The 21,776-nt window shown below is 52.5% G+C and overlaps 1 protein-coding gene across 1 annotated transcript; it reads right to left on the reverse strand.

Moving 5' to 3' along the window:
• EFTUD2 (elongation factor Tu GTP binding domain containing 2) lies at nucleotides 1–21,745 on the reverse strand. Its single transcript, XM_054000226.1, has 28 exons — nucleotides 21,588–21,745; nucleotides 21,338–21,443; nucleotides 20,522–20,687; nucleotides 20,018–20,096; nucleotides 17,859–17,934; nucleotides 17,251–17,316; nucleotides 16,960–16,995; nucleotides 16,043–16,133; nucleotides 15,094–15,176; nucleotides 14,458–14,624; nucleotides 13,319–13,443; nucleotides 11,678–11,741; nucleotides 11,229–11,319; nucleotides 10,284–10,419; nucleotides 9,867–9,994; nucleotides 8,666–8,859; nucleotides 8,407–8,518; nucleotides 8,023–8,163; nucleotides 7,472–7,573; nucleotides 6,911–6,993; nucleotides 5,236–5,322; nucleotides 4,853–4,979; nucleotides 4,316–4,403; nucleotides 3,851–3,969; nucleotides 3,368–3,462; nucleotides 2,122–2,275; nucleotides 1,115–1,222; nucleotides 1–558 (listed from the first exon to the last, which is right to left on the reverse strand). Exons 2-28 carry the CDS (start codon nucleotides 21,440–21,442, stop codon nucleotides 463–465), a joined length of 2,919 nt encoding a protein of 972 aa, XP_053856201.1. The 5' UTR covers nucleotide 21,443; nucleotides 21,588–21,745; the 3' UTR covers nucleotides 1–462.
• Nucleotides 21,746–21,776: the final 31 nt, after the last annotated feature.

Genomic DNA, 21,776 nt, shown 5'->3' on the forward strand with positions numbered 1-21,776 from the left:
GTTTGTACTAAACGTTTAAAAGGGTTCAAAAAAGGGGTACAGAAAGGTCAAAGCCACATTTCTCCTCCTGGGGAGGCTGGTAAAGCACTGCCCCACCAGCATCCCCCTTTCTCAGCTGCCTGAAATGCTTGACACAGTTGAGGCTCAGTCCTCAGGAATCCATACTGACACTGCTCAGCCCCATGAGCTGGAGGAGCCCATCCAAAAGGAAAACCTCACTGGAGGCAACAGCAGCTGGAGACTAACAATACAAAATGGATCAGGGCTCTGGGTCTGGGCTGCTCCCCGTATGGAAATGCCCACAATTGGTCCATGGAGACTCCTACAGCCATGGAAGTGACCTGAGGAGCAGCTCCCTGCCTGCCCTGAGCCTCCAGGAGCCAGGGCTGGGCAAGCAGGGATGGGGAAGGACCGGCAGTGCCAGCCAGGGCTCGGCTCAGCCCCCATGCCAGGGCAGCAGGGTTACATGGGGTAGTTGAGAACGACGTCTTGCTTGGCCAGTTCCAGCAACATGGGGTCGTCGAAGAACTTGCTGATGCTCACGTCCTCACTCAGGCCCTGCAGGTAACACAAAGCCAGGGTTGTTCCCCATACTGCCACTGCCCAGAGAGCCCACTGAAGAGACCTTGTGTCCCACCGGTAAGATAAATTGCCTCCAAAAAAGGCATGAGGTGCTTCTCTGCAGCTTGAAGGCATCTAACACTCCTCAGGAACCTGTAAACATGTGGTTTCTGCTGCTGAGCACATCTACCAGCTCACTGCTCCCCACAGGAGGGCTTGATTCCCTCTGCAGCTCCTCAGTCCAGCTCACTAAACCAGCACAGAAAGCAGTTCTGCTGTTTCTACTGGACATGGGGGCTACACCAGGCCACTGAGGAGTCAGAGGGGCTGGGGAGGGAGCAGGGCTCAGCAGAGGCCACAGGATCCTGTTTTGGACTGGGGTCACTGATGGGACTGCCGGGCACTGCCGGGCAGTACAGGGGAGGTCCCAGGGCACAAAGGCCATCAGAGCACTCTGGGAACACAGAGGGGATGTGGCACAGCCAAGGGACAACTCTGCAACAGCCCAGCTGCTGGGACAGAGGCACAGCACAGGGATCTGTCCCAGACATACCTTCCTGCGCCTGGTCTTGATCATGAACTCCCTGGCCAGGTGTGGGGCTGGCTGCGGCTCCAGCGGCCGGATGACGATGCTCTTGTCCAAGGGGTCACCAGGCACAATCTGAAACACAGGGCCAGGGTGTGAGCATCATGTTGGGGCTGGTTCAACCTCCTGGAGACACCAACTGCAACAGGAACCATGCCTGGGTCCCACAGACACCCCAACACCCCATCTGCTCTCCTGGCACACAAACTCATGTCACTGCTGGTGATCATGCCTGTGAGAAGTCAGTAACACAGTGCTGAGAACTCACGCCAAGGACATGTCCCTTCCCCAGGGAGTACTGCAAGACCCCATAACACCTCCTAACAGAACAATCCATGCCAGAACTGGTCAGCACAACCCCCTCCACAAACCAGGCATGCTTATTGTTTCAGAGCTGAGCCTTGGTCTTTGACACATCAACCTTTAGGCCAGGGCTCAGACTGCAGCAGCTGCTCTCATGGAGCTGTACCCCAAACCACTGTGCACCTCACAGCTGTGGCTCCCACAGGACCTGATCTGCCCCAGACACAGAAGTAGCCAGAGAACAGTTTTGCCCCAAACTTTGCTTTCTACAGGTTTAAAACACCGCCTCTAGAGGCAAAGCTGAAGTGTGGCACAGATCCAACTTCCTATGGCAGATCAGTGAGTCTGAGCCTCACTCCAAGACTTCTGCTGCCCAAGCTACAGAGCATGAAGTGGACCCGAACAGGTTCCCTCCTCCCAAGGGGAATGTCCTCTCCCCAGGCACTGCAGGACCCTGACACTCAGCCAGCAGCAGCTTCCAGGGCTCCCTGACTAGGACTTGGAACAAAGTCCTGGCAGACATGGAACAGCTGCTGCACAAAGCCTGCCCAAGATCCTCTGAGGATGCTCTCCACAGCTTTCCTGCTGTTGGAGCTATGGCACTGAGAGCACCTACCTGGTGCCTGATCCTACCTATCCCCCTTCCCCATCTCCCCAGGGTATGGACTCACCTGCCAGTGGTGGAAGACAGAGAGAGAGAAGGCTTGCCCCTGCGTGTGGGTCCTCAAGTCTGTCTCAAACCCAAAGGAATCAATGGCTGGGATGAAGGCTTTGATGGTGTAGAGGGGAGAGCCTGGGATCGGAGCATCCTGGGTCACGTGGCCTCTGCAAACGTGTCAAAGGCTCAGCATTCCCATGTGTCACAGAATCATGGACTGGTCTGGGTGGGAAGGGACCCCAAACCCCACACAGTTCCACCCCCCTCTACCATGGGCAGAGACACCTTCCACTATCCCAGGTTGCTCCAAGCCCTGTCCAACCTGGCCTTGGACACTGCCAGGGATGGGGCAGCCACAGCTGCTCTGAGCAACCTGTGCCAAGGCCTCTCCACCCTCACAGGGAAGAACTTCTTGCCAATATCCCATCTAGCCCTGTTCTTTGGCAAGCCATTCCCCCTTGTCCTGGTGTGGCAGCAGCTCTCTGGCCACAGAGAGCAACACACAACTTTCCCAGGCATCTTCTGGGAAAGGCTGTGAGAAGAGCAGAGAAAAGAATGAGAAAAAATCCTTCTATTTTGCTGCATCTGGTATTGTGAACATGTGGAATGTGTTATGGAGATAAGAAACCATCTTTAGCCAATGGTGATGGTGTTTTAAGGACCAATTAGGTCCACCTGTAGCGAACTAGGGTATAAAAAAGCTATGGGTTTCTTAATAAAGAAAAAGATCAGCCTTCTGTAATACATGGAGTCTATGTCAATCATTACCTGGCCAGGGACCCATTGTGCTGACATCCTGGCACTCCAGGCCCTTTTCCAGCTCTCTTGGCTTCCCTTTAGGCATTAGAATGGGCTCTAAGGTTTCCCTGCAGCCTTTTCTTCTCCAGGTTGAACCACCCCAGATCTCCCAAGCTGTTTTTACAGGGAAGTCACTCCAGCCCCCTGAGCATCTTCCTGGCCTTTTCTGGAGCCACTGAAGGAGGTCCAAGTCCTTCCTCTGCTGGGGCCCCAGGGCCGAGCACAGTGCTTTGCACATTCTCCTCTCTGACACTCAGGAAGAACCAGGCACAACCCAAAGGCTGCGAGTGACCCTGAACATCCCTCCCCACATTGCTTGGGGCCAGGATCAGTCAGGAAGCTTCCAACTGTCACTTCACAGAGACTTCACCCTCTGCACCAGTGCCAGGAATTCTCCAACAGCCCAGATCCCAACGCTGCTGCTTTGCAAACCCCCACTGCTGGCAGTGGGAGCAGCTCACCTGCGCCGGGCCAGCACCGTGTACACGGCGGACACGCAGTCAGCAGGGGCCTGGACCTCCACGAAGTAGTAGGGCTCCATCAGGCGAGGGGTGGCCTGTGAGGGGACATGGACACGAGCCACTGAGCCTCTTGGAGCACCAGCACAGCTCAAGTTCTTTGGTCAAACTCAGCTCCTGATGAGATTACAGGGTTCCTGCTGCCCCATGGCTGCCCAAACCAACATCACAAACACTGAAAGGACTTTTTCTCCCTCTGGGCATGAGTCACATGCCTCCCTCTCCCCCATGCCCACCCTTCCCAGCAAGCCCAGCAGCAGCAAGAAGGGGAGAGTGAGCAGATGCACACCAGGCTGCAATGTAGGCCTGCAGGACTTGTGTGCCAGCCCACAAGGGCGCTGCAGACATTGATGGGTGAATGAGTCAGTGTGCACCCACACCCCAGGCAGGTCCCTGGGGATCAGCCCAGCACAGGCAGGCCCTCACCATGAGGAAGGCAGAGTACACGACCCTGCGGGCTGTGGGGATGATCTGCCCTCCGCCCCTGTGCAAGGGCTCCTGAGCAATCACCGCGTCCAGGATCTTGAACTTCACATTGCGGATCACTGCGGAAGGGAGAAATGACAGCCAGTGACCCCAGGGGACGTTCTCTGCCAGCACCAACCACATCCCCAGATGCCCAAACACCCAGAGCCACCAGCAGTTCTCCTAAATTTAATTCCAGCAGGGAATGCATCACCACATCATAACCCTGCATATCACAGAATCATGGAGTGATTCGGGTTGGAAGGAGCCTTAAAGCTGATCTAGTCCAACTCCTTGCCATGGGCAGAGACACCTTGCACTAGACCAGGCTGCTCCAAGCCTGTTCAGCCTGGAACACCTGAATGCTTACAGATGGAAGAATTTAACCAATCCCACTGTCTCAATTTCCCCACAGGTCCCACTTACATTCATCACAAAGGGGCCCTTCCCTGGTCCCCCACTGGAAGCCCTGCACGATGCTGTCCTTCACTGAACCCAGCAGAGACTTGTCCACCTAGAGACAGACAGACAGCTTCAGAGACCACACCTCATCACAGCCAGTAACACTCAGTGTTTAAAAGCCAGTTTCTAAAACAGCAGCAGTGCTCCCCTGTGCACCCAATGTCCACCCCTCCCTCTCACAGCTCAAGAGCATCAGCACTATAAAATTTCTAGAGCGCTATAAATTAAGAGCTCATGTTTTGGTGATCCTGAAAGGCAAGGCCATTTGGTTGCAAGTTTTGGCAAGTTAAGGACATTGGCCCAAACAGCAATACCTGAAAAATAACAGGTGACCTGGTAAGCAGGGTAGGATAATTTTGGGGAAAGTGTAGCAGATCTGAGCTGTGGAAAACAACGAGCACCCCAAAGGCACCAGGGCGTTGCTGAAAGTTCTGGGAGGAGTGGGCACCTCTTGGCACCACAGGACAAAGGTCTCACTGAAGAGTGACCCCCACTCCTCACCTCTGAGGGCAGTGTGTCATCCACCAGGATGTTTGGGCCAGTGGCGTCTGGCCCAAAGGCCCAGATGGAACGGGCAGCCAGCAAATCCCAGTCGTATTTGGTCTGGAAGAATTCACCCAGCTTCTTTCTGACAGAGAGAAAGGGAAGAAGATTTAGGAAACAAGAATCTGACCTGAACTCACGATGTATTTACAACCCTGTTCTCTTCAGGCACAAAATAGTCTCAGCCAGAGATGCTCGCAGAGTGGCTGGCAGGAAAACCAAACCAGGATCCCTGCCCAGAGGCTGCTGCCTGGTACTGTGCACCCTGCAGATTCCAGCATCCCCTTCTTCCCCAGTTATTTACTTCCAGCTGGATTCCTGCTCTCCCAGATCACTCATACCTGTTCCATGTTATCTGCACCACTTCGTTCTCAATGTCCTCTGCCAGTCCCTTCTCCAGGGGCTCAGCAATCATTGTGATCTTGTTCCTGAGGAGAGACAGTCACAGTGATGGAAATGAGACTAACTGGGAGGACCACAGGGACTGGCAGCCCTGGAGAGGCTGGGATGTGTCCAGAGAAGGGAACAGAGCTGGGAAGGGTCTGGAGCACAGGGGCAGCTGAGGAGCTGGGGTAATCAGCCTGGAGAAAAGGAGGCTCAGGGGCACCTTCTGGCTCCCCACAACTCCCTGACAGGAGGGGGCAGCCAGGGGTGGGGGTCAGACTCTGCTCCCAGGGAATGAAGGACAGGATGAGAAAGAAAGAAGCCTCACGTTGAGCCAGAGGAGGTTTAGGTGAGATATTAGGGACAATTTCTGCACAGGAAAGGTTGTAAAGGCATGGCACAGCTGCAAAGGGCAGTGGCGGAATCATCATCTCTGGAACTGTTCAAAAAGCATGTGAATGTGGCACTTGTAGATATGGTTTAGTGGCAAACAGGAGGGTGGTGCTGGGTTGACAGTTGGACTTTAGGGTTTTTTCCAACCTTACTAATGCCACAATTCTGTGATTCTCTGACTGCACCCAGCTTGGATGCAGTTGGGTTGATGAAGCCACCTGCATCCACTGCTGTTCCTGTGTCTTTGTGACCACAGCACAAGTGCTCAGCCCCAGAAGGAGACAGCTGAGGGACAGTGTGGTTCCAGCCCTCCTGTCCCATGTCCAGCCTCTGTCCAGGGCTGCAGGAGAAGCCCATGGGCCGGGCAAGGTGCCGCTGGGAGCTGCATCTCACACATCAGATGCTGCCTCAGAGAACCCCCCCCCCCCAATGCCTGAAACCTGCCCCCAGCACATGTGCTCAGAAGATCAAAACCTGACCTAAGACTGGGAACAACCTGGTCTGGTGGAAGCTGTCCCTGTCCACAGGAGGGCTTGGAGCTAGATGGTTTTTAAGGTTGCTTCCAACCCAAGCCATCCTGTGATTCTGTGAAGACTGGAACCTCTCTGTTCCCAGAAATAGTGCTGCCAAACATGGCGAGATTGTCTCAGAATAAAGGAAGGCAAGAAGAACCAGAAACCACAGGGGAACACAGGAGAGTCAACTTCAGCAGATCATGATTTCTCTGAAAATTCAGGTATGGGAACATCCTGTGCACACAGACTCCCCCATGTTCCCTCCCAGGCCTCCCTTTTCCAATTGCATGAACTGTGAGGTGCTGGAGGAGGGAGATGAAAGCAGCTGCAAGGCTCCAGGGCATCACTGGGAAGAACAAATCCAAGATTACACGTGGATAAGAGAAGACATAGCTCTTGCTCATGAAACTGCTGGGGGAGTTATTGAAGGCAGCACTGGGCTCTTTGGCACCTGCTCCAGGATCCCAGAACAGCTCTCAGAACTGCTGAGAAGGTGTGACACTTAGGGAAAAAGGAGGATGTGGATCTGTCTTTATTCCCTCTATTCTCAGAGCTCCTACACAGCACAGGAACATCCCTGGGACTCTGGAGTGTTCCTGAGGAGTTCAGGTCAATGGGACATTGCTCACTCAGGCATGTGGACAACAGCCAGTGGGAACAGCCCCCTTGGACGGAGGGACCCTCCCTCTGCCCCCTCCCATCCCAGCTTGCCCAGGGCCCTTACTTCTTGTTGGGTGTCTCAGCAAAGCACTTCAGGGAGGATGTTTCCACCACTGTCTCGCAGAACGTCACCACTGGATCAGCCACCTAAAAGAACAAAAGATTTGTAAGGTTTTCAGTACTTTTTTGTTTGTAAAAAGACTGTTTGAAACCTCAGAACACCTACAAGGAAAAACCGGTTCAACTGGCCTTGTTTTAATCAGGGTTGTGTATGAAGCACTGAGGCTTTCCAATGCGACAGGAAATTTAAATTCAGTTCCAGGTATGAAAAATCCTGCTCAATTTATTTATTTGATGCTAGCCAGGCAATGGCTGAAGCACGGGGAAGGCTGGAATATAGAAAACTCCTCTCCAAGCCAATGTGCCACTCTCAGTCCCACTGGTGTGACAGTCAGGCTGTAAGAGGCCCTTTTACACCCTAACAGCCTTTTTTTTACTTTTACAGGAATGTGACAAAATCCATGCTGTATATTCAGATAGGTTCTTTTTCTCATCCTTCTGAGAGAGGGGACCAAAACCCTGTCCAGGGTTTCCAGCGGGGAAAATCCCTCTCTCACTCCCTCACCTTGATGTCGATCTCGGAGTACATCTTCCGCAGGTCGTGCATCACACAGTCCAGGTACAGCTCTCCTGTTCCCAGGATCACGTGCTCCCCAGACTCTTCCACCTGGAAGAGAAGAGAGGGATTCAGCTGGCAGCCCCCCTGCTCACAGCTCCTGCCTCCCAGGCTCCTACTCAAGCCTGAGGAAGGATCAGCCTTAAATACACTTGTTAAGAGTCAGAACACCACAAGGAAAGCTCCCACAGCCTTTTCCAGGAGGAAGTGCTGCTGGGCTCTGCAGAAAGCTGCTTCCCTGGCACAGCAGGGTGTGTGTTTTTCTGCTGGATTTACACTTTTCTGCTATTTCTACATAATTTATGAGATCAACTGTAACAGCATGAAAAGACCCACAACAAATGTAATAACCTATAGTAAAAAACCTGATTATTTTGAAGATTGGCCCAGAGGCTGCCCCCAGCACTGGCTGGAAACAGCCACACACACAAAATCACAGAACAGTTAAGGCTGGAAGGGACCTCTGGAAATCATCTAATCCAACTGCCCCCAGCAGTTACCTTAGTTGTAAGTGAGGGGTAGCTCTTGTTGACTTTGCGGAGACCATCCAACATTTTGGGGAGCTCTGAGGGGTTGACTGGCTCCACAGCTATTTTGATAACAGACGTGGTGTTGAACTTCAAGGGACGGAAGATCTGAGCCTGGAACAAGAGGACAAAGAGCTGAAACTGCATCCCTACGTGTCCTCAGGGTAATACACAGCATGTGAAGCTCTTCTCTTTCCCTCAGTGGCTCTTGTGCCCTGGCACCATGTCAGACAGGGATTCTTTAGCCTCACCATGGGAGCAGACAGGGATTCTTTAACGCCACTAGAGGAGCTTTTGGGCTGTACCCCATCACCTTGCCTCCCTGGAAGGCTGAGCAGTGCCAGCCAGGCCCAGTACCTCCTCATTGCCCCGAGGCTCTGTCACAGTCGCTGTCTTCACTATGGGCTGGTCCACGCCCTCGATCAGTACCCAGTTGCCAGCAGGAACTCTGTTCACCTCAATGTGATACCTGAAAGGCAGGAGGGCACCACTGCAGCCTCAGACCTTCCAGCACCTTCCTCCTCCCTCTCTCTGGCAGCTCTCCCTCCCTCCCAGTCCCTCACTCAACTCCAGGTGACTCCTCTCCCAATAAGCACATCACCAGAGCTTTCTGTACCTTGCAACTGAGATCCAGAGGCGTCCGACGGTGCAGATCTGGGAATCCTCCTCATCTTCCAGGGTGTAGTTCTCCCCAAGGACCTTCACAGGCTGCCCAGCATGGATGGTGCCACTGAGCACCCTACCAAAGGCGTGGAACTGGACACCATCATCAGTGCTGTACATTTTGGTTGTGTGACACATCAAGGGACCCTTCCCGTGACACAGAGAGACAGAAATGAGCTTCTTCCAAAACAGTCAAGAAAAAGACACAGACCTAGCAGGACTGGACTTTGATGATCCTTGTGGATCTCTTTCAACTCAGAATATTCTATGATTTGTGGATAAAAGGGATAAATGGGCTGGAATTTAGAAATAATTGTTTTGATTTGCCAAGTCCTTCAGTGCCTGCCACGGGAAGCCCTACATCTCCTTGCCCTGTATGGAAAACCCTGGAATGACCATGGTGGACTCTTCTGGAGCTCCTCTCCTTACTCCTGTAGAGCAGCAAATGGTGGCTGGGACAAAGCCACAAGGAAAAATGTCACCTGCTGGTCTGCAAACCTGCTCAGGGTAGAGCCCCAAGATCACAGCTTCCAGTGCCACAAGGTCACTCCACACTGATGATGTGGTGACAGTCACCACTGTGGAGTTTTATGTGGATAATCACAACTCATTAAAATAATTTTCTCTGCAGACATCAGAGCAAAAGTCACAGGCAAATTTCTCACTCAGCTGCCAGCGTTGGTGGCTCCAGACAACTCCGAATGACAGCTCAGTGCAAGCTGTTGGAGGAGGAAGGGTTTGCAGGGCTGGGAGAGGAAAGGTGCTGACTAACTAACACAGGGTTATTTTTATCAGCACCATACAGTTTTTTAGAGTTTGGAGAGAGAATCAAACTTCAAGGAAAAGGGACAAAAAGACTGCAAAAGGACACAAAACCACCCTGCAGCTCCCACATGCTCTGGAGTCCTGACCTAGTCCTCTTCTTCTCTGAACACTGTGAAACAATTCCCTCTCTCCAGGGCTGCCCTGGCAGGCAGCTGAAGCTCCTTGGAGTGAAGAGATTTGTTCCAGTGTCGGATGAGAGGTTTCAGAGTGCTGCAAGTCAAATCTGTGCAGATAGCTGGCTGGGAGGCAGCTGCCCTGGCAGGGCAGGGGGAGCAGAGCCTGTCAGCCTTGGTTCTGCACACTCAGAGCAAACACAGGAGTTTCCTTACGTCAGGGTCGCACTCGCTCATGGCCTCCCCCAGGTCGGAGTCGACACCGCCGGTGTAGGTGTGCTCAATTTTTGTCTTGGCCCCCACTTTCGGGGAGGGAATGTGCTGCACACACATGTCCACAAAGCCTGCAACAGGAACACTTGGTGAGGACAGGGTTAACCAGTGTAGAGGAAAGAAATGGACTCCATAAACACAAGGCAAAGCCACGGTGACTGCAGCACCCACAGCAGCAGGGGAGAGCTGAGCAGTGTCTCAGGCTGTCCTGCGGGCAAATGGTGTCATAGTTTAGATTTGGGAAATTGAGCAGGATCTGTGCAAGTTAGCACTCCTTGGCCAAAATATAGCCCTGAACTCTTGGTGTGAGGTACTGGGGATATAAGGAGGATTGTGGAGGAGAAGGCAAACAGCTTGTACCTGTGAACTCCCCAAAGAACTTCTTGCAGACGAGCCGCAGGAGGGGCCGGATGTTCAGTTTCAATTCCTCTTTGGTCAGGTGGATGCCAAGTTCATCCAGAGTCCTTGGCAGGGTTGTGTCCACATCTCCCACCACCTGCAAGACAACAAGTCTCACTCTCAGGTTCACTGTGGGGGTCCCAGTCAGTAACTCCCCAGTGCAGCATCACATGGCAGCCACCACCCGCAGGGCTCTGGACCTGCACTGGTTTATAGCTCACACAAGAGCCAGATGGGTCAAATCATAGAATCATGCAATCATTAAGGCTGGAAAAGCTCTCTAAGATCATCCAGTCCAATCATTTCCCCAGCACTGCCAAGGCCACCACTAAATCACGTTAGTCCCCAAGTGCATTTACATGGCTTTTAAATCTATCCAGGCATGGTGACTCCACCACTGCCCTCAGCAGCTGTGCCAGGACTGGACAACCCTTTGGGGAAGAAATTTTTCCTAATCTTCAATCTAAACCTCCCCCTGCACAATCTGAGGCCATTTGCTCTTGTCCTGTCCCTGTTCCCTGGGAGCAGAGCCCAATGTCCTCCAGTTGCCCCACCCTGTCAGGGAGTTGTAGAAAGCAAGAAGGTCCCCCCTGAGCCTCATTTTCTCCAGGCTGAGCCCCCCCAACTCCTCCTCAACCGACTTGAGCTCCGAATCTTTGCTCCAAGTCCAAGCACTGTCACTTGGCTGCTATCAGAGCACACAAGGAAGAGCAAGGACTGTTCTATTCACTTTAAATACAGCGCTGCACTTGCAAGAAATAACGATTAATCTGCACCCCCCCAAGGCCACCCTGTGCAGATCCCGCTGGAAAACGGGACAGAATCAGACCCACCAGCCACCACCCAGTGCCCAGCCTCAGCTGCTCCTGCCTGGAGCTGTGGGAGGGAGAATGATCCAACACAGACCTGAGCCAAGATCTTGTACAGGGGCTCCAGAATGAACTCCACAAAGCTGCGCTGGGAACTGCTCGTTGGGGCCTTCTTGGTGAACTTGCGGCTGTGGGAGACCAGAGAGGCGAGTGAGGAGCAAGAACTGCAGCCTGCCAGCACCCCTACACAGCCTCTACTCCTCCCAGCTTCTCCTCCCTCCCAATCCCCTGGGAAGCTGTCAGGGACACATGGGTCAGGCTTACTCCAAATGAAGGCCAGAGGAGCCTCTCTGCTCCTGCTTGTGGGATTCAGGAGGACCACATGGACTCACATTAGCCAGGAGGCCTGACTCAACCCTTCCCAGATACTACTCCACCACAGGATCATAGGGTCAGGAGTGACCTTGGGTGGTCATCTAGTCCACATTTTACAGGGAAAGGAGGCCAAAACCCAGGAATAAAGCAACATTAAAACAGAGTTCTTACGTCTTCGGGTTGAAGTAGATGTCACCCCAAAGCCGCTTCGCAAACTCCTGGTAATTGATGTCTCCTAAAGGAAAAAGCAAATGAAAAAGCCTCTCAGATGTCACTGCTTTTTTCTTAGCTTAGAAATCTTTATATTTTGGCTTTTAAAACAAGCCTGAGGATTCAATTTAATGAACTGATGCTGATGAGTGAATGCCTCATCCCAATTCTGAGTGAAAGATGAAGTGCTGTCCTGGGGAGACCAGGCAGAGATGAGCAGAAGAGTCCACTGGGGATGTCCCCAGCAGCCCAGGGACATGCAGTTCACAGACTCACTTCCCAGGAACACTCCAGCTCTCTGCTACCCAAAGGGTCAGAGCTGAGGAGTGCTGCAGGAGCCCAACCTCATCTGCTGCACTTCCAAACAAGAACGCTGTGACTGCTGCTGCAGTGCCAAGGTGCTGGGATGGCCTCCACCCATCAGCCCTGCAGGCTCAGCAGCAACGTTTTCTGCCCTGCTGAACATCTCCAGGTTCCCTTCTCTTTCTCAGGGAGCACACAGCCAAACACCCAGCGCTGAAGGTCCAGTGCAGTGCTGGCTGTCATGGTGAATTTACAAATACCAGGGTAGAATGAGAACCTACAGCAGGTTCCAAACAAGATTTTGCTGTGGGCAGATGTGTGAACACAAGGAATTGCCTGGTGGCTGCAGTCTGGACACTGATGCTGCTCTAACTCTTGTTAGCTGACATGTGGTGGCTGCACATACAATTCCTGGTGACCAGAATCCACTATTCCCAACTCCAAGCACCCATTCAGCTCCTGCCTTCCCCACCTGGTTGGCATCTCCTGCCAACTGTGCTGTCCTCAGCTCCCCAGGGAGGGGTTTCACCCCAGCAGGCCCTGAGTTAATGCTGTGACACACTCAGGGAGCTCATTTATTGCTCCAAACTCTCAGGACACGTGACAGTCCTGACACCATCAGTCCCTGACCTCTACAACTTCATCCTCCCTCAGGCCAAGTTCTCTGCAAGAGCTGGCCCAGCTGCTTTACAACCTCCTTCTTCCCCTGCTCTCAGCTCCTACAGATCCCCAAATTCCCCAGTGGGGGACTTCAAAAACCTGGGCTGTGCAGCTGCTAATGCCAGCACGGAGCCCGCTGCTACACGCGGCAGATTGCCTTGAGTGGGCACCTGGGGAGCAGAAAATTAAATCCAAGCCAGAAAAAGACAGTTTCTTAAAAAAGAAAGAGGGCAAGAGTGCAAAACCTTGTGGGCAAAGCTTGTGCCCAGCTGCAGCTGAGTCTTGGACTTTTGGGAAAAGGCAGGAAGAGCTTAACTGCTTCGCTCCTGAGCTGCTGACAGGGAGGCAAAGCACAACACACACACACCTGCCTTCAACTGCTTGTTATTTCTGCTTAGGGTATGAAAAAATCTTGGCTTCTGACTCAAGAAACATTTATCAGGAGAAAATATCTTGCTAAAAATGTGTTTCTGCTTTTTAACCCCCGAGGCTCAGCTCTGCAGCACCACTCAACCCTCAGCAATTCCAGAACACAAACACTGGCCATGTGCAGGGGAAGCTGAATGGCTTAGAAAACCCCCACAAGAAAGGTTGGGAAATGAGATGTTGAAGTGCACCAGGTTTCTGGCTAATCCTCACCATATGTGTCTGCATAAATCTTTGCAAAAGACCCCAGTGTGAAGCAGATGCTGTACTGAGAGCTGGAGAAGCACACGTTCCCCAGAAGGGGAGACAGCACGAGGTTCTCATCGGTGGAATACATGCTGAGAGGAGAAAAATAAAATCAAATCAATGTTATGAACCAAAGAAGACACTTCAGCCCACTTCCCACACCCTACAGCAGTGACAGGCAAGGAGCCTGCATTGCCAAAAAGCATCTTTAAACAGGCTGCAGCTTGCTTGCCATCACAATCTCAGGGTCAGGAACATTTTCTGCCTATAAATTTCAAGCATTAATGCAAAGATTTAAAGATCCTAGAACAAAAAAAGTTACCAGCACAAATGCTTCAGATTTTTTATCTGGGATAACTTCTCTTCCTCTAAAAAACAGCCAAGTTGGTCAACCAAATAAGGGAAAAGATAATATAGGGATATAATTTAATCCAAACAGGTTTAATGAGCTCACAGCCATGCTAGGCAGGGTGAATTACCCTGCTCCCAGCTGCCTGATGCCAGCACACACTGAACAGAGACATGCTAGGGAGCTTGTGTGCAAACACACACACACTTGAAGAGCAGAATGCTGTTAAAAAGTCCCTGGATGCAGAAGAACCCACAGAAATGATGCATGGCTGCTAAGATGTCCCTCCCTCTCCTGCGCAGGGCTGGCAAGGAGATTGGACTGTGTTAGTATCATAATCCTTGTTCAAAAGTTAAGACAGTAAACTCCCTTTTAGTTTTGCAGCAAGTATTTAGGAGCTTTGAGACATCTCAACCTCCAATTTGGGATAAACCTGGATAAATTTCAGTGTATTTGAGACATCTGGGAGCACAAATTCCCTGCTCTGGTCATATGTCCACTTTCTCTACTTTTTCATGGAGGAAAAATGAAATGAGGCGGGGGAAATGAAATCTCCTGGAGTTTGCCAGGAAGAACTAATCCTGCTTAATTCAATGTATCACCTGAGATGAACTCCCAGTGGTTCTTCCTGGCCCATTTTGTATGACTCAACACATCAACAGACAAACTGATGAGTTTTCAGGCACGTGCAGGGCTCACAGAGAGCCATGGGACAGGGACAGCAGCACTAACAATGCAGCACCCTAAGCAGCCTCACCTGATCAGACCATTAACTTCGTCTACGATGTGTCTGAGTTTGTAATAAGCGTCTGTGGGGGGCAGTTTCAGCTCCAGGATGAGTCTGTCGATCTTGTTGATGCACACAGTCACTGCCAGCCTCTCCTGCACCGCGTGCTTGATCAGCCTCTCAGTGTTCAGCATCACCTGCGGGGAGCAGCAAGCTCAGAGCCCCAGGAAAGCCTCCCCAGAATGCTATCTGGGGCGTGAGAGGCAACCAGTGACCCTTACTCTGCTGCCAGGCTGCAGAAAAGCCCAAGCTCAGCAACCACCTAATCCTCCTGAAATTCAGAAATAGGTGCTAACCCAACCAAATTCCTTGAATCCAACCCTGTGGACATCTCTGATATAAATAACCTGCTCAGTTTTAGGGATCATGGGGATGGAGATGCACACAAGTCAGACAATCAGCCTACAGGCCACAGCATCACATCAGTCTGGACACAGCAGCCGCAGGCTTGGCTGCCTGTTCAGATGGAAAACACCCTCACTTCCCAAACCGTCCTTCAAAAACCCTTCACCCCAGAAAGCTGAACCCATGCCAGGCCTTCATGCTAAGGCAGGAGCACAGACTCCAGAGGGAGGGATGCAAGCCCCAGGAGAAGGTGGCACTCACCCCCTCAGCCGCATCGATGAAGAGCACGACGCCGTCCGAGATGCGAAGGCCGGCTGTCACCTCGTCAGAAAAATTCACGTGACCTTCAAAACCACACAAAGGTGGGCAGTGAGAAGCACAGTGAGCCCTGGTGCAGCAGCAGCAGCAGCACACAGGGTGGGAAGCCATGGGGCTCTGCAGATTCCTCTGGTTGCTGGTACCCAGAGAGGCAGAACAGAGATGGTTCCTCCTCACACGGGGACCTGGGAGCAGCTGCCAGAGCTCCCCATGGGGATTTAGCCTCAGCTCTAATGCTATTTTTTTGAGACTGCACACAACTTGTTTAACAGGCACTTTTCCTCACATTTGTGACTGTTTTTCTCACAGCTCTGTGCAAGTGCTTCGGGAAAAGGAGGAAGATTTCTTCTCAAAGACAACAGATGCTTCTCCTCCCAGCCTCCTCCTGTGCTCTAACCTCCCTCATCCTGAGCTGTAGCTCAGCAGATGTGTCCCAAGACCCTCTTCCCTAAAGTTTCTTACAATTGATCTGTGATTATGTTCCCTCCACAGAAGCCTGTCAGAGGCCTGAGGAACTTGCTGAGTCTCACTGTGGGGCAACAGCATTTGAGCAAAGCAGGGTCCCATTGCACATGGCCATATCTGGGAAAGAAAATTCTACCTGTGCTGCTTAAGTGAAACACCTCTTCAGCCTCACCAGCCCTCAATCAGGGCAGCTAATCACAGACATGAGCCTGACTTGTCCCTGCCCATGCAGGGGGTTGGAACTAGATGGACTTTAAGGTCCCTTCACCCCAAACCATCCTGGGTGATTATGGGTCAGTACTGCTGGAAGTGACTTCACAGGAATGAACTCAGCTAAAGGCTCAGGACTAGGCTGGAGTCAGCAATAAAATGTACAAAACACAGCCAAGTGCTTCCCACAGCAGGATTTTCAAGACTGCACAATCACCTGGAGTGTCAATGATGTTGAAGAGGAAAGACTTTCCTTTGGTGTCTGGCAGAACAATCGTCACTGGGGTGCTCTTGATCCCCACCCCTCTCTGAAACACAGGAAACCAGAATTACAGGTAAAAAAAAAAAAACCAAAAGGATCACCATGTACAGAAACACAAGGATCGCCACATACAGATATAGAAGATGATCAGGGAAAAATGAGAAAGATGGAAAGAAGTAAACATTCATCCTGGAAGAGAGTAATAACCTTAGATCACCAAAGCACCCAGCCCAGCTCTCCCATCTGTACTGGTCAGACTGGTGAGCCACCACTGCACCCTCCACACCTGATCTCAGCTGAGGAGGTACTACAGGCAAAAGCTGAGACAGAATGTGGGTGTTTGTTTGTGCTTTCACCCTCTGCTGCCACCAAGTTACACAGCAAAGCACAAGATTTGATCACACAGAGTATAAAGTATAAACACTGAGAGGAGAAAAAAAAAATGCCTCAAAGAATTGTTCTGGTCATGACACAAAATAACATTCCCACTCATGCCCAACCACATGGAGTCAGAGCTAAGGAAAACAAGCAGAAATTTATTTATTTTGAAATAATTTTTTCCTCATCTACCACTGCTGCAAATCCTTTCCTCCTTTTCCTCTCAAAGAAAGTAAGAATTAGCCCCAGACTGGAGTGAGTCTGCCGTAGATTTAACATTACTCAAGTTATAAAATCATACATGGAGATGAGAGAAGAAAGTTGGATCAGGAATCTTCCTGAGGCAAACAAGAGGAGCGGATTGTTTTATTGATAAAGAAAAGAACCAAAATGTGAAAGGCACAGAAAGGCGTTAAAATGGACGAGGAAACTGCCTACAACAACTGTGAGTAAAGCATGAGACAACTGGATAAAATCACTACAAGACCACTCACCTCTTGCTCTGTGAACAATATATCAGTGTAGCAGAGCTGCAAAGGCAAAACAAAAATCAGAGAGTCTGACATTTTGGTATCAGATGCTCAGTTAGAAGCAGGACACAATAACTCTGACACATCACTAAGGTGACAAGTAAGGGACAGAAGCAGAATTAGGACTGAGCTCTGGCTTCCCAATCCTACATTCCAGTCACTGAACCACCCTGTCCCCATGCACTGTCCCCTTCCCTCGGGGTGTAAAAGCCACCCCGTGTTGCCAGGGCAGGAGTTCCCCAGCAGCTCACTCACATCCTGATCGTCGCGCTTCCGGATCTCCGGGTGCGTCTGTTCTATCAGGCAGTCAACAAAGCACGTCTGGAAGAGAGCAGAGAAAGGAGGTGCCTCTCTTCAGACAGACACAAACACAACCCCATCCCTCCAGCAGCAGCACAGAGCACGCTGAGCAGGCTATTGTAAAACTTACAAATTCAACCTACAAAAAGATCTACAAATTTCACAGGGAAACCTAGTGCCAGGACAAGGGGGAATGGCCTTAAGCTGGAGGAGGGCAGGGTTAGGTGGGATAGTGGGAAGAAATTCCTCCCTGTGAGGGTGGGCAGGCCCTGGCACAGGGAGCCCAGAGCAGCTGTGGCTGCCCCTGGATCCCTGGAAGCGTTCAAGGCCAGGCTGGACAGGGCTTGGAGCAGCCTGGGACAGTGGAAGGTGTCCCTGCCCATGGCAGGGGTGACACTGGGTGGGCTTTAAGGTCCCTTCCAACCCAAGCCATCCTTGGATTCTACAAATAAGTGCAGGAGCAGGAGGAGCAGAAGGTACTGCTGCAGAGAACCAGGGGCCAGGAGGGCTGGCAAAGCAGCAGGTCACCATCACTACCCCTGCATTTTGGACATTCACAGTACCTTGCCGTGGTGCAGATGCCCACACAGAGTCACATTCCGGATCAGCTCCGAGTTGTCCATCAGATCTGCCAGGAAACTGCAGGAACAAAACACAAAAGGCTGTTGGAGGCTTCTGCTGTGTCTAAGAAAAGTAGGTGCTGCTTTTCAGCTACACTTTCTATCCAAGGTGCCCCCTGAATCTTCGCCAAACTTTTATCCTGCCAGTGCCCTGCGGAGGAAGAATCCCACTTTCCAGATGGGGAGGACAAGAGAGTTGGAGTCCCAGACAGATGGCAGTGGGTGGGAGGATACAGAGCTGGTAAAGCTGCCAGCAACTGAATATTATTGAATATTTTTCTTCTCTTCTAGTCAGTACTGGAGCAAAAATCACAACCATGTACTCAGATGATGAAGCACTTCCACTCAAACCACGGTAGGCAGTCAGGTAAATCGTGGTGCTGGATAACAAGCACCCCATGGAGCTTTGGAAGCAGCCAGGGGCTCCACAGACCATTAATTCTGATTTTCAAGCCTTAAAACAGTGACATTCCAGGGACTTAAGGAATTAAGTATTTTTCAAATCAGCAGCTGAGCTGGGTAATGATGAGCTGGTCACTTCTGGATGGATGCTGGCCAAAAGATAATTGAGATCCTAAATTGCCAACCCTAAAAAATAATGGGAAGCTATAAAACATGCAGCCACTGCCAGAGGCCTGCAGAGAATAAGTGCTGTCAAATAATTTCCTTTTTAAACAGATTAAATTTTCACTGATGCAATAGACTTCTTAATGTAAAATGTTTTGATTAAGAGCTGAAAAATACAGCAATCAATACTAACCCCGATTAGAACCTTCCTAATTGGTCTGAAAATAAGGCTAAATGGGAAATCAATACCAAGCTTGCAGGTTTCTGGCTACATCCCACAAGGAATTTCTCATGGCCCATCCTAACCATTTATATCAACAAATAGGAGAAAAATGAATTAATTACAAACGGAATGAGCAGAGCACACAGGGATCAGGGAAGTGGTGGATAATGCAGAGCTCAGGTCAGGGACTGAGCCAAAGCAAGGGCTGAGAAAAACCAGCCCCAGCAGCTCCTGGGCTCTGCTCCAGCTCTGCTGAACCCCAGGCAATGAGCACAGCCCCGGGCAGCTGAGGGAGCCCTGAGTGAACACCAGCTCCAGGAACATCCTGTCCCCTCTGGAAAACACGAGGCTGCTGGGTGCCAGGCACAGGCACTGCTCACCACCAGGGAACTGCTGCTCAGCCACACCTGCTCCTGTGACCTGGAGAGGAACATTCAAACTGGGAAAAGCCCTGACAGGCCACCAAGTGGTGAGTGGAGATGAGCCCAAGGAGACCCCCACAGCTCCACCTGCTCATCCCAAAGAGAGACAACACACACACACTGCATGTACAGGGCCACGGACCCTCTGCCAACCACAATGCACAGACCAACACCAGACTTCTACCAGAAAAAGCCAAGGATGGTTTTTATTCCACAGAAAACTCATTTGACATATTACCTCTCCAATTTTAAATGCATTTGGACTTTTTTCCAGGATGTTTTCTCCCATCTCTGGTGTCCAAGAAGCTGCTTTGGGACACAAGTAATAGACCCACCCAGCACAGCTGCAGGGTCCTGCTGACTGCACAGCACTCCGCACTCCCTCAGCAGCATAAAAATTCCCAATGGAAACTGGAATAGATGGGACCTAATCTGAGACTGGGATCAACCCAAAATATCCAATATGATGTGTGCTTCACACTGACTGTGTGGATATTTAACAGGTTGTCCAGAGCAGCTGTGGCTGCTCCATCCCTGGAAGTGTTCAAGGCCAGGTTGGACACTGGAGCTTGGAGCAAGCTGGGATAGTGGAAGGTGTCCCTGCCCATGGCATGGGTGTGTTTTAAGGTCCCTTGCAACCCAAATTATTCCAAGAAGGTTTCCTGAGCTGCAAGCTGCTGCTATGGAGCTTGATCTCAGCCCCTGAGGTAAGACTCCCCTTTTGTGTCCAACCCTACCCTGTGCTGCTGGTGGGGAGGTAAAATGTCTGTGAAATAGTTTGTCCTGCACTTCCTCTTGTTTTGGGCTCAGAACCTGGGAATTGGCTGCTCTCAGGGCAGTGAGACACCAAGCCAGAGCCCCCAGATCTGCCTCCCCAGCCCCACACTCACTCCATCTCGTAGACAGTGACCGGCAGCGTCTGCTCCATCAGGGAGAACTTCTTGGTCTTCACAGGTTTGATAATGGGCTCTGAAACAAGAGACAGAACAACAGTTCCCAGAGCCCCTGAACCAGCAGGGTCAGGAGTGGCCCCCGGAATGGGGACTTGAGCTGACAACCCCCCAGTTTTCTGGCTGACAGATTCCCTCAGCTGTTTGTCAAAGCTGCAGGAGGTGGTCACTGCAGGGCCCTTCCAGTATAGAGGGATCAAAGGAGATCAGTTAAATGCATTTACTTCTCCCTTAAATAGCTTTCCCATCTCTGCTGATTCCTGTTCTTCCAAAGATGCCTTTGTCTGGGTTTGCAAAAACCACAAGTGCCCAGATCTGCACACAGCAGGCAGAGTTCCTGAGGCTATGAGGGGGCTCCAAAGGGGCAGGACAGAAGGGAATATTATTTCCCCTTTCTAAGGATCCTTAAGAGCCTTCTCCTCCCTCCACCCCCTCCCCACTCACCAGTGAGTGGCTGTGTGTCCTCCTCCTGCACGATGGTCTCCACCTCAGGCCCATAGACCTCCTCTGCTGTGGGGTAGTACTTCTTGTCCTCGTGCAGCACCACCTCCATCCCGGGGTGCTCCTCATCGTGCTCCCCCATGTCATCATCATCGTCATCATCCTCCAGCTGCAACCAAGGCTCGCCCTGAGTGGCTGTGGAGCCCCCCAAGGGGACAGGCCTGGGGTCACCCCCGAGCCAGGGACCCCCAGAGCAGCCCCAGCACCCACAGAGGTGATCTGGGAGCAGCTCCTCCCACAGCACCTGCATCAGGAACAGCCCCCGGACTCGCAGGGACACCGGCCCAGGCAGCGACCCCACAGAGCACAAGGCAAGAACCAGAGCCGGTAACACAACCCCCACCCCAGAGCAGCAGGACATGGGAAGGGGCTCCCTCATTTCCCCCGTGGGGCAGCCCCTCTGCTCCCCCCGTGTCCGTGGGCTCTTGCTCTGCCTCGCCCCAGCAGGACCCGGCTCCCTGCGGCAGCCTCAGCTCCCTCCCGAGGGGCTCCCGGCGGGACACGGACCCGCCGCGGGCCTGACGCCAAACCCAGCCCAGCCGCAGGAGCTCCCGGTTCCCTCCGCGATCCAGCAAGAGCTCTGTCTTTCTCCTTACCCAGGAACAGGTTCTGTAAATTCTTTAAACGCCAGGAATTCAGGGCCCCGCACTGAGCAGTCCCCGAACCCGCCCGGGGCAGGAGCAGCCGCGGGCCCGAACCCGCTCCGGGTCCGGGGCAGGACGAGCCCAGCCGGCTCCGCGGGTCGCTGCCCCTCCTCACCTCGTCCAGGTCTTTGGCCTCTCGGCCCAGCTCGTCGTCGTCATCGTCCGAGTCCAACTCGGGCCCGATGTAGTTCCCAAACTCGTCGTACAGGTCGGTGTCCATGCTGGGGGGCGGGAAGAGGATCGGTGGGGGCGCCGGGGAGAGAGACTGCGGGCCGTGACAGAACCCCCTCCGGGCCCGTGGCACGGGAGCCCGGCCCTGCCGCAGCCCCAAGCCCCGGCCCGGCCCCGGCCCCGCTCTCCCTCACCTGCCCCGGCTCCGCTCCCGCCGCTGCTCTCGCCGGCGCCGCCGCTGCCGAAGGGCCCCGGGCTGCCCTCGCCGCCTGTCGCGACAGAGCGTCCCGCGCCCGCCGCCAGCGCCGCGCCCGCTGGAGGAGCGCCGGGTGAGTCCGGGCCGGGTCGGGACCGGTCCCGGAGCGTCCCGAGGGCCGCGGGGC

The sequence above is a fragment of the Vidua macroura genome, chromosome 27 (assembly GCF_024509145.1).
Source record: "Vidua macroura isolate BioBank_ID:100142 chromosome 27, ASM2450914v1, whole genome shotgun sequence".
Lineage (NCBI taxonomy): Eukaryota > Metazoa > Chordata > Aves > Passeriformes > Viduidae > Vidua > Vidua macroura.

Bases quoted from the DNA above. Each gene is read 5' to 3' on its own strand.
- EFTUD2 (XM_054000226.1), bottom strand. From the start codon at position 21,442: ATGGACACCGACCTGTACGACGAGTTTGGGAACTACATCGGGCCCGAG. The intron at 20,097-20,521 runs GTGAGTGGGGAG...CTCTTGTTTCAG, and splicing joins GGACACACAGCCACTCACTG to AGCCCATTATCAAACCTGTG. The intron at 16,996-17,250 runs GTGAGTGAGCTG...TTGCCTTTGCAG, and splicing joins GGAAGCGCGACGATCAGGAT to CTCTGCTACACTGATATATT.